General features: G+C 41.0%; 2 protein-coding genes and 1 long non-coding RNA gene across 6 annotated transcripts in view; 2 read left to right on the top strand and 1 right to left on the bottom strand.

Annotated features, from left to right (window-relative positions):
- The first annotated feature begins 2,802 nt into the window (after positions 1-2,802).
- znf830 (zinc finger protein 830) lies at positions 2,803-7,471 on the top strand. Of its 2 annotated transcripts, XM_016452606.1 has the most exons (3): positions 2,803-2,856; positions 2,887-3,286; positions 4,757-7,471. In XM_016452606.1, exons 1-3 carry the CDS (start codon positions 2,845-2,847, stop codon positions 5,365-5,367), a joined length of 1,023 nt encoding a protein of 340 aa, XP_016308092.1. In that variant the 5' UTR covers positions 2,803-2,844; the 3' UTR covers positions 5,368-7,471. The 2 variants fall into 2 exon arrangements, with proteins under 2 accessions (XP_016308092.1, XP_016308091.1); XM_016452605.1 differs by having other exon boundaries at positions 2,823-3,286.
- Positions 6,405-10,722, bottom strand: part of efcab14 (EF-hand calcium binding domain 14) — a 7,127-nt gene continuing 2,809 nt past the window's right edge. The window contains exons 5-10 of one of the 2 annotated variants that reach the window (XM_016452603.1): positions 10,099-10,203; positions 9,849-9,899; positions 8,873-9,028; positions 8,744-8,801; positions 8,559-8,666; positions 6,405-7,711 (exon numbers count right to left, since the gene is read on the bottom strand). In XM_016452603.1, coding sequence (XP_016308089.1) covers positions 7,581-7,711; positions 8,559-8,666; positions 8,744-8,801; positions 8,873-9,028; positions 9,849-9,899; positions 10,099-10,203 — 609 coding nt within the window. In that variant the 3' untranslated portion in view covers positions 6,405-7,580. The remainder of the gene's footprint in view (positions 7,712-8,558; positions 8,667-8,743; positions 8,802-8,872; positions 9,029-9,848; positions 9,900-10,098; positions 10,204-10,722) is intronic. The other variant, XM_016452604.1, reaches the window with a different exon arrangement.
- Positions 9,213-10,218, top strand: LOC107662541 (uncharacterized). Of its 2 annotated transcripts, XR_001631225.1 has the most exons (4): positions 9,213-9,481; positions 9,711-9,792; positions 9,906-10,037; positions 10,143-10,217. It is a non-coding gene; the product is annotated as an uncharacterized LOC107662541 (long non-coding RNA). The 2 variants fall into 2 exon arrangements; XR_001631226.1 differs by lacking the exon at positions 9,906-10,037 and having other exon boundaries at positions 10,143-10,218.

Here is a 10,722-nt window from a genome sequence, read left to right as displayed (position 1 = left end):
ATCGCAATTCAAGATTTATTTGAAGCATATTAAATATGCCTGTAGTGAAAAGAGTAACTGAAACTTGAGAATTTCTGATAGTTTTTGTTTGTTTGTTTTTCCAGACTACATCCAAAATAGTGTTTCCACATCTGAGATAAAGGCAGTCATAAGAACCAAGCGGAATGATGAGGATAAGCTCTTCAAAAAATGAAACCTGCCTGAATAATGAGGGAAGAAATGTGCATGATTGCATGATTTGTAAATAAACACTAAATACATTTAGTCTAACTCTCAGCCTGTTATTTAAGTTTAAAGAAAAGTAAAATAATTTATTGTTGCATTGCTGTTTGAGACATTCACTTTCCGAGTATGGGTCACCATACTTGGCCACGTCACATCACTTTCACTTTTCACTTATACTGTATGTATATATGTGTATACATATATATATATATATATGTGTGTGTGTGTTTTAAGGTTAGAATTTTGAACAAAAATACAAAATGATAAAGAGGGAAAATAATTGTGGAGGACTCTGTACAGTATTTAAACATGATTGTGTTTATGCTTTTTTCCAGAAATGTATGTTATTGTGCAAGGGGTAGTTGCATGGACTCAGTGGAGGGACAGAAAGCTCTGAGATTTCATTATAAAGATCTTCATTTGTGTTCTGAAGTTGAACGAAAGATGTGCGAAAGGTGAACGAAACACTTGGAACGACATGACGGTGAGTAATTGATGACAGGATTTTAATTTTAGGGTGAACCGATCTTTTTACTTCTTTTACCTGGAGTGTTCAAAGACATTGTTAATGCTGACCAATATGCCATAAGAAATTAACTGGGAGTAGTATGAATACTTTTCACAAACACTTGGTGACATCACATTTAAAGATTTATTTTAAGCATACTAATATATGCCTGTGGTGAAAAGTGTAACTGAAAGAATTTCTGATTGTTTTTGTTTGTTTGTTTTTCCAGACTACATCCAAAATAGTGTTTCCACATCTGAGATAAAGGCAGTCATAAGAACCAAGCGGAATGATGAGGATAAGCTCTTCAAAAAATGAAACCTGCCTGAATAATGAGGGAAGAAATGTGCATGATTGCATGATTTGTAAATAAACACTAAATACATTTAGTCTAACTCTCAGCCTGTTATTTAAGTTTAAAGAAAAGTAAAATAATTTATTGTTGCATTGCTGTTTGAGACATTCACTGTTGTTTTGTACCTTAATTCATTATATTGCAGATGTGTGCAAATATAACTTGTTATTCTGAATATTCTGGTTGTATTTCAGTGTTATTGTACAGCATTGTATTGCACTTCATGTTCTTGGCATGTTGTACCCTGAGTATGTGCTGATGAATTCTGGCAGGAGATACAGGGTTATTCTGCAGGCATAATCAATCGCATTCTCTATAATTACTGATTCCCTTTCGCTTTTGTCTTCAGAAATAATAATCCGTCAATCACTTCCTGATAGGTGTTGAACGAGAGTAAAGTTAGTCTTTATCATCCTGCATGACCGTATCTTGTATTCTTTAACCCTTTGCTGCCTGATGAATGATTATCTGTCATCAGATGTCTGATCTTCTAAACCTTCATGACATGAGAAATTAGTTCCACTCAATGAACACTAAATATCTGAACATCGAGTTCTCTCATGTATTTCTAGTCTAAAATCCAACATGATCTTTTGTAACTGCATTTATGGGGCTTTAGTCATTCAGTTGAACAGAAACAGCAAATAATTCTAAATCAGATGGTTTACACTTCTGAAAAATAAATCAGGAGATTTGAGCACAGGCAGTGTTCGAACTATACCGTGGACTTTGGGGGAGCCCACTTGTTTTTTTTTATAACGGGGGGGGGATGGGTTTGGGAGCCCATGTCTTATTAAGGGGAGCCGAGCTCCCCTGTAGTTCGCACCCTGAGCACAGGTAATATGTTCGTTTACTACTGATGTTATAACTGCAAATCTGGATGAGGAAGTGTCATTTTAAAGGTTCACTCTGCAGGATTTTCATCTCTGTATAGCCATGAATCCATACTGGACATCTAATCATCCCATTAAACAATAATAATAATAATTAACTGACACTGTCCCGGTGAAATAGTGTACAACAGAGGGTGGTAAAGTCCTGTCATGAAGTGTTTGTTTGGCAAACTTCATATATTCTGAGTCTTAGGGCAAGTTAAGTTTGATAAAACATTATACTATCTGAAATCATCGTACTAAACAGATAATATATAGATCTAGCTGACAGTAAGCTGATAGTTATTATATTTCTGTAATGCAGCCAGAGAACAGTCAAACCACAAAATAAACCATTCATGAAATCAAACACATGAAAAAATACTATAGTAATTTAGAGTAAATAAATACTATATTGTTTTATTCAATTAATGAATTTGTTGTGGTAATTCTATAATTGCTGTTGTAATATAACAACTATAGTAATATAAACAAATTACTTTACCCAATACTGTACTAAGTTTATATTTTGTATTATACTACAATACACTAGTTTACAGTAGTAAAAACTAAAGTATACTACAGTATTTATTACAGTTTATACAGTAGCATTCATTAACAAAGTGTTGTAAATACTATAATATATACAGTATAATACACTTTACTATAGTATGGTTCAAAAACACTACAGTATTTACTATAAATTACTATAGTATTTTTCCATGTGGGATGTTGCTGAAGCTTCTTCTAAAATCCAAACACTACATTTGCAGCATTTATCAAATTTGTGTATGCATTAGTTAATCATCTCGGGATTAGTTTAGAGGCTGTTTACTCTTTACTGTCGCTGGTGTTCGAGCTGTACGTGTTTCCGGTGCGACTCAATGAAGGCTCGAGCGCCGCCTGCAGGACGCGACGCGACGCGCCGCCGACAACGCGTCATTTACCCGCGACGAGCCTGCGACGAGATGGCTTCGATTCAGAAGGGGAAGAAGGTGGTAAATCAAGAGGATTTACGGCGGTTTATGAAGGAGAAGAAACTATCGAGCGAGCGACAGAAACGCGTTGACTCGCCGCACGCCAAATACAACAGTCTGGGTCAGCTGAGCTGCGCGCTGTGCAACGCGCCGGTGAGGAGCGCGCTGCTCTGGCAGACACACGTGCTGGGAAAACAGCACAAAGATAAAGTCAGCCAGCTGAAGAACAGAGACAGCACTGAAGCAGCGGCAGCATCTTCATCATCTTCCTCCGCGCTGAAGAGGCCCGCGCCGGAGCCCGCGTCTACATCCGGGAAACGCGCGAAGCTGCCGCTCACCGGAGGCGCAGGTGAGACTCGAACCTTCAGCGTCACAATCATAAGATCTATATGTGCAAATGCGACAGTATCAGCACGTGTTTCATACGTGTTCATCCGTTCAGCTCTACAGGTGTGAACTAGTGTTGCCAACTCTCGCGAGACAAATAAGCAACCGCAGCTTCAAAAACAAGCCCAATATTTTTTTGATGATTTATTATCATCAGTATTATTTATTACCAATAAATGAGCCTGCAACATATTAAACTGAAACCACTCTTTTATCTGAAAAGCAAAAACAGAAGTTATTTTACAAAAATCCGCAAACTGCAACAAAGTGAGAACAAAACTCATCTCCAATCAGCTGCGAGCAGAACAGGATTGGAGAAAAACACTTTGAAGAGCTTCAAAGGGGAGCTGTAACATAGCCACCTATTTATAGCTACTAAAATATAGGTTATTCTAACCATATTTACTCTTAGTATTAGTGTAGGACTACTTGTTTTTTAGTACAGCCTGTGATAATTAATACATTACAAAAACATTGTAAAAAATTAGGCTAAAAGAAAGTCATCCCACTCCTCTACGTCTACTTCTATCATCGCTTGGGTTACAGCGTCGCGCGCCTTCTTTTTGAACCTGATTTTCTCCAACGAGGCCAGGAACATTTGGCAGATTACGCTGCAGCACTTATATTATTGCACTGGTTGGCTGTTAACTGCGAGCAGACAGAGTGTCCATCAATGCACTGGAGAATACGGCGAACATAAATAAAGAAACGAAGTTGCTTGTCAGATTTCCCTAACAACCATATTTTTTAAAATAAGCCCAAAAAACCGCACCCGGGATTTTTTCACACAACTTTACAAAAAAAGAAGCCCAAAGTTGCGTATAATACGCGGACTTGGCAACTCTGGTGTAAACGGGGTCAAAACGCCTGTGATCTGACCTTTGACCCCACTCAGAATACATCATAGTTTCTGCATATAGCCTAATTATTCATCTGTCTGCTCTAGAAATGTGTTTCTTTTTCTTCCGGTTGCTGGGTTCAGTTGAATATATCTTCATGTATATTTCTGAATATATATCAAGTAGATTTTTTAGTTTCAGAGTTTTCCAGAAGTCGCTCGTCCACGCGATCAGGCCTGAAAACTTTTAAATCACTGCAGTAAACATCATAAACGCTCACTGAGATGATTCGGAGAAATCTGACTGTTCTTCTGGCACATCCCAGCGCTCACTGCTGCTCTAAACCTCTCATCATCTCACTGCAGCTTTATTAAAGTGAGCCGCACAGCACTGATGTTTATGAGTATAAACACACGTCAGCGTTTCACAGTCCAGACTAAACTCACATTGATCCATGTGGGAGAGGCCATCTCGGTGTTGATGACAGGCTAAAACACAGGGAAGAGGTGCGTCTTCAGATGCAGTCATGTCTGTCAGGACTGGTTTCGGTGTGGGTCTGTTTGAGATGAATGAAGTGTGTGTGATGTGAACAGGTGCCGTGGGAGGACAGCCGGAGGAGACGGCCTCGTCTTCACGTCATTCTGCGGGTCTGGGGCTCCTCGCTGGACTCTACGGTGATGGTGATGATGATGAAGAAGCTAAAGACGGTGTCCCGGCGGATTTCTTCGACAACAGCGTCTTCTCCGTCTCTCACTCCAGCTCAGTGTCCAAACCGGACGACGGCGAGGAGAGTGCCACGGAGAGGAAGGACCACGCGGCCGAAGCCTTACCCGAGGGCTTCTTCGACGACCCGGTGCGCGATGCTAAAGTGCGTCAGGTGGACACGCCGAGAGACCAGATGGACAAGGAGTGGGAGGAGTTCCAGAAGGAGATGCGGCAGGTGAACAGCGCGTCTGACGCCATCGTCGCCGAGGATGATGAGGAGGGACGCCTGGAGCGGCAGATCGACGAGATCAACGAGCAGATCGAGTGCTTCCGGCGGGTGGAGGTGTTGCGCACCAGACAGGAGGTGAAGAGCGCGATGGAGAGAGAGAGACGGCAGAGAGCCGAGGCGCAACCAGACGCCGGCAAGGAGGAGGAGGATGAGGAAGAGCTGATGCATGTGCTGACGCAGGACTGGAGGGCCAAAGGTGCTCTCGCTTAACACCTTCAGTGTTTCTCTGATGTTTCCCTGTTTTGTTTGTTACTGCTTCTGTACAGAGATTTATTAAATCAGAATGCATTGTGAAGTTTTCATAAAGCACATGTGGTTCGTCTGTAGTTCTGCAGATGCTTTGATCTGCTGGTTTTTCTCCGTCTCAGATTCCTCACTCTTATTATCTGTAATCATCAGAATGGCCTACAGCTACTTCACAACACACCTGCGTTATTATCAGTTCAGAGCTGGACGAGGACAATATAATACACAGTCAGTATTTGTGGTGTGCAATGAATGATGATGAAACAAAATGTATGTGTATATTTTATATATGCAATTATTTTTTTATTCAGTTGACAGCCGTAATATACACACTTTGCATTAAGAATTAGGGAGCGTACACATTTGAACAGGATGAAGATGTGTGTATTTTGTTAGATACTGTTTTCATACAGTACTGCCCTTCAGAAGACAAATAATATACTTGCATAATTCCCAGAAGACAAAAAAGACCAATGTCTGACTAAAACCAGACGTAGACTGTGTCTGATCAGCGTTAAGAAGAGAACGATCGGCTCGTCTGATGATTGAGTTTAAAACGAATCCTGACAGGTCACCAATAAAGAGATGATAATAATGGGCTGTTATGATCATATTTCTTGGTTTTAGTAACGCACTCGACTGCATTCTGAACATCCACGAAGAAGCAGATCAAACACTTGAAAAAGCAATTGTTTTTATTATACCAGTAAATGTTAACCCTTTTCTCTTGTGAAATACAGAATGTTCTAATGAATACTTTCCATTTTATATCCAGAAATGATAAATGGTCAATTAAAAACTCTATACTATACGATCTATCTGAACTACAGGGGAAAATATTCAAACATTAATGGCCATTTAATGTCCAACAAGGCAAGAAAAAGTGAAAGAAACTCTTCTTGGCAACCCTAACATCACTCTATATATGAAGGGTTCATATCTTTTGTGTTCCTTTGCAATGCCTAAATACAGGACAAGAACAAGCAGAAATATATCTACACAAACAAATAAACTGAGCTTTTATTCATGTTACATTAAAGAGAACATGCAAAACATGTACATTTCGTCTGATCACACATCTTCCTACTGCTTAAAATTAGTTTCATACGTAGAAATGTCCAGTTCTACAATATGTACAGCTTTTATCTGGTTTCATGAAGCGACAGTACAGTTTGAGACATGATTTCCAAACGTCTGCAGCCCAACACAAGCGGAGTGCAGAAACCATTCACTCCACTCAGAAATAGATATATACACACAAACATTCATGATCTCCATCCTCACGCTGTTCCTCTACAGATCAGAAACGCTTCGCACAAGCAATTACCCTCAAACATTACTTTAAATTAAAAACTAAATCTGATAAAACACAAGTGCACTGCATTATACTCTCTTAAATATCTGATGATTATATTTACTATAAGCAGTTGTATGGATCATATTACATATTATCTGACAGATCTTCATTTCCCTCAGTTCATACAGACGTCAAAATCATTCTTGAGACAGATAAATATTTAAATATGTAAGAGTGAATCTCGTGAAATCACGTCACACTTCAAGAATCATGGGAGTATTTGTCGAAGAAAATGAAGCCTAACTGTATTAAGTCTGTAAGAGGCATTAATAGATGTGAAATAAACACACTGAGCATTTTCTCATGAATTTAATGCATCCAGATGTTTGCTTCTGATGAGTTTATAATAACTATTTTTACAGGTGAATCTCATGACAGTAATATACCAGTTTACTGTATTATGCTGCAAAACAGATTGATTTAAATCAGCAGTACAAGAAAAACGAGCATGATTTATTTTTGTCATTACAGGAATGGGATTCAGGCTAAAACTGCATTAAAACAATGTCAGAAATTCACAACATCTTAATTTTCTTTTGGTAAGATATATGTCCTTTGATTTTGTGCTGATTTATGGCCTGTTCCTGACAGGTGTGTGAGATGAAGACGTCTGAATCATTAAACAGGTGAGCGCGGCTGTGATTATCTGATAATCCGGCGGGTTACGGGTCTCGTTAAGGGTTTCAAGCTACTTGATCAAACTCCGCTGAGCAGAACAAACACGTCCAGTGTGAGGAGCGACTCTGAGGTCTGTCAGTGTGTAAACCACCAGCGTCGGTGAATCAATGAATCTGACCGTGACCGAGGCCGCTATACCTCCTCACTGACGCTCGTCATCAGGACTGACCTCAGCAGCCTGCAGCTCCTCCAGCGAGTCTCGCTCCGAGCCCAACACCTCCTTCAGCTCCTCAGGGGCCAGAGACGAACGGCCCCGCAGCCGCTGCTCCACATCTGACTGCAAAAGAGCAAAAGCATTCAGACGTGAGGGAACGAGTCATCTGGTGGATGAATGAACATCACAAGCACAGGAACTCAACCAGGTCACGTTTAACCTCAAAATCAACAGAGCAATGTAAGAAATTAACACAAACACATCATGGCCATCTATAGTGTCTGACGTGAACCATGCGCTGAAGGATCTAGTTTAGATAAAAGAAACAAACGTAATCTAGATTTTTTTAATTTCGAGCTGTCAATTTAACATCTTAACGACTGACTGCATGATCGAGTCTATTAGAGTGCAGTGATATGAGCCTGAAGTGAGCCAATGATTCAATGACTCATTCATAAAGAGAGTCACTTGCTTCATTTCTGAATTAATTAGCCATCTGAACAAATCGGTTGAATGAATGATTCAATGACTCGCTCATTAGGACAGTGGCTCGCTGCCACCTACTGGCATTTTTAGTTTCATATTTAGAATATCATTTCATTTTTATAAAAATCATTTCAATATTCAATTAAAAAAACATGAATACCGATTTATTATCATTATTTAGGCAATGCTGAATCTAAATATTTTGATTCTAAAGCTACTTTTTTGTAATGTCTATTCGATGCTTTTCTCAAAATAATGACTTTAAATGGTGTTTTTTAGGGTAATTCTCAGCCAAAACTGATGTGCGATTAATTAGATGAATTAATTGGCACATCATCTAATTAATTTGATAAACTTTGAATTGCTTGACATTTCTAGTTTTTGTATTTTGTGCATGTCACGTCACTCCTTCAGTGGAGTCCTGTGAACAAGAAACGAGGAAAATAAGACTAATAAGCAGCAGTGAGCGGGTTTACGCACCTCTCTCAGACTTGACCCCGGGAAACGCCACGGTGCTGCGGGAGGACATCTGTGCTCGTTTATAGCGTCTGCGGGACAGAAACCTGGGGCGGCGGGAGCGTGAGGAACCTGGAGATCAGAGGAAACACACATCACAGCTGTCCTGAGTCAGCGTAAGCTCGTGAGATCTGGAGCGGCACACATACCAGCGTCTGCAGCGGTCTGAAGAGTCTGGAGCGGACGGACGGCCGACGGCGGCTGCGGGAGATGAACAGCGGTCAGTTATCAGAGAAACAGCTGCTGAATGAAGCTCTGTGAGGTGCTCGTGATCTCACCGTGTCTCCTGAGGAGCTCTGGTCCAGCGCTGACACCCATCTGCTCAGGTTAGACATCACGAATCGCACGCTCTGGATCTGCTCGCTCGACCATGACTGATGGAGCAGCAGAGAGCTGTTCAACTCCTTCACATCATCCTGAAGATACTGCAGGTCCTGTCACATCAGCATCACACAGAACACACCTGTGAAATGACCTGTGATTGCAAAGCCACGTTTCTACACAGACTCTTCCTCAGGATGAAGCTCAGAGTGTAAAGGCCGTCAATGGTTTCTATTTACAACTACTGCATGTTCATAAATGCTTTCATCATAACCAGCAAAGTATAAAGCTGATGTATAAGTGAATGAGAGATGCAGTGTGCAGTGAACAGAACTGACTGACAGCTCCAGTGATTCACTTTCTGCACATCTCCTGTGTATTTCTGGAACAGGTTCGGTGGGCGGCTGCGATGCTGACCGTGATCGATGTGTTTAGGTGCGACACAGTGACCTCAACACATGAACGAGCGTTTACACTAAACATGTGGCGTGATCACGTGTGTTTCTGTGCTTTCAGTGATCTGATCCAATCACAAAACTGACTTTGACCTTTTCAAAGCAATATTTGTAAGTTACATGCTAATATATTAATGTATTATTTACTTATGTATTATTATTATCATTAATTATGAACTTATTACCATGACCCTACAGGGGACAAATGGATGGATAGATGGATGGTTCTGAAGTTCTGATTAGTTCTGAAGCTGAGAATTAATCATTAAAAGAATCAACTCAAAGGAGTCAGTTCTTTGTGAATCGGACTACACTGATGTGTGTTTGTTTTTGTGTGCAGCTTGCAAGGACAGAAGGATTGTGTGGTCTTCATTTATCTCAGAACATTCAACTCAGGCTGCAAAATCACACGCAGAATTCGGGTAAATATAACGCTGGAGATTCATGATCACAACGGAAGTGTTTCTCGTGAGTTTACCTGCTTCAGCGTCACACAGCTGCTGCTGATGTTCACCGGCTTCTCTCCATTCTTCAGAAATCAAGAGAAAGCAATAAAAATAAGCCTCACAGTGGACACACATCAACACAATCACTCTTACTTCACATTATAAGCAGACACCGATATGAAGCACATCTCAAGAATCTAAAGCTACTAGCATGTTCTAAGGTGAACTAACCCTTAAACAAACAATAAAATATTATTTAGTAGAAAGCAGTGTGAAACATACGGCCTTCAGCTGATCTTCTCCTTTCCTTCTCTCTTCCACGACAGACTGAATCATGGTGACGTCGTGCTGGACGCTGGTGACAGTGCTGCCGATGCTGGCCACGCTCTATACATACACACACGCACACACACACACTCACAGATCAGTGTGAGCTCACGTCTGACACACACACAGATCAGTGTGAGCTCACGTCTGACACACACACAGATCAGTGTGAGCTCACGTCTGACACACACACAGATCAGTGTGAGCTCACGTCTGTCAAACACACACACACACTCGCAGATCAGTGTGAGCTCACATCTGACACACACACACACACTCACAGATCAGTGTGAGCTCACGTCTGTCAAACACACACACACACTCGCAGATCAGTGTGAGCTCACATCTGACACACACACACACACTCACAGATCAGTGTGAGCTCACGTCTGACACACACACACACACACACACACACACACACACACACAGAAGAGTGTGAGCTCACGTCTGACACACACACACACACAGATCAGTGTGAGCTCATGTCTGACACACACACACACACACACACACACAGATCAGTGTGAGCTCATGTCTGACACACACACACACACACACACACAGAAGCGCGTGAGC

Source organism: Sinocyclocheilus anshuiensis, unplaced genomic scaffold (assembly GCF_001515605.1).
Source record: "Sinocyclocheilus anshuiensis isolate Anshui unplaced genomic scaffold, SAMN03320099.WGS_v1.1 scaffold1152, whole genome shotgun sequence".
In the NCBI taxonomy this organism is placed as follows: Eukaryota; Metazoa; Chordata; class Actinopteri; order Cypriniformes; family Cyprinidae; genus Sinocyclocheilus; species Sinocyclocheilus anshuiensis.
This window is presented reverse-complemented; position numbering and strand designations above follow the sequence as displayed.

What these genes read in the sequence shown, in the direction of transcription:
- znf830 (XM_016452605.1), top strand. Translation starts at nt 2,845, where the DNA reads ATGAAGGCTCGAGCGCCGCCTGCAGGACGCGACGCGACGCGCCGCCGA. An exon ending in GCCGCTCACCGGAGGCGCAG is followed by an intron (nt 3,287 to 4,756) that starts GTGAGACTCGAA and finishes TGATGTGAACAG; the next exon opens with GTGCCGTGGGAGGACAGCCG.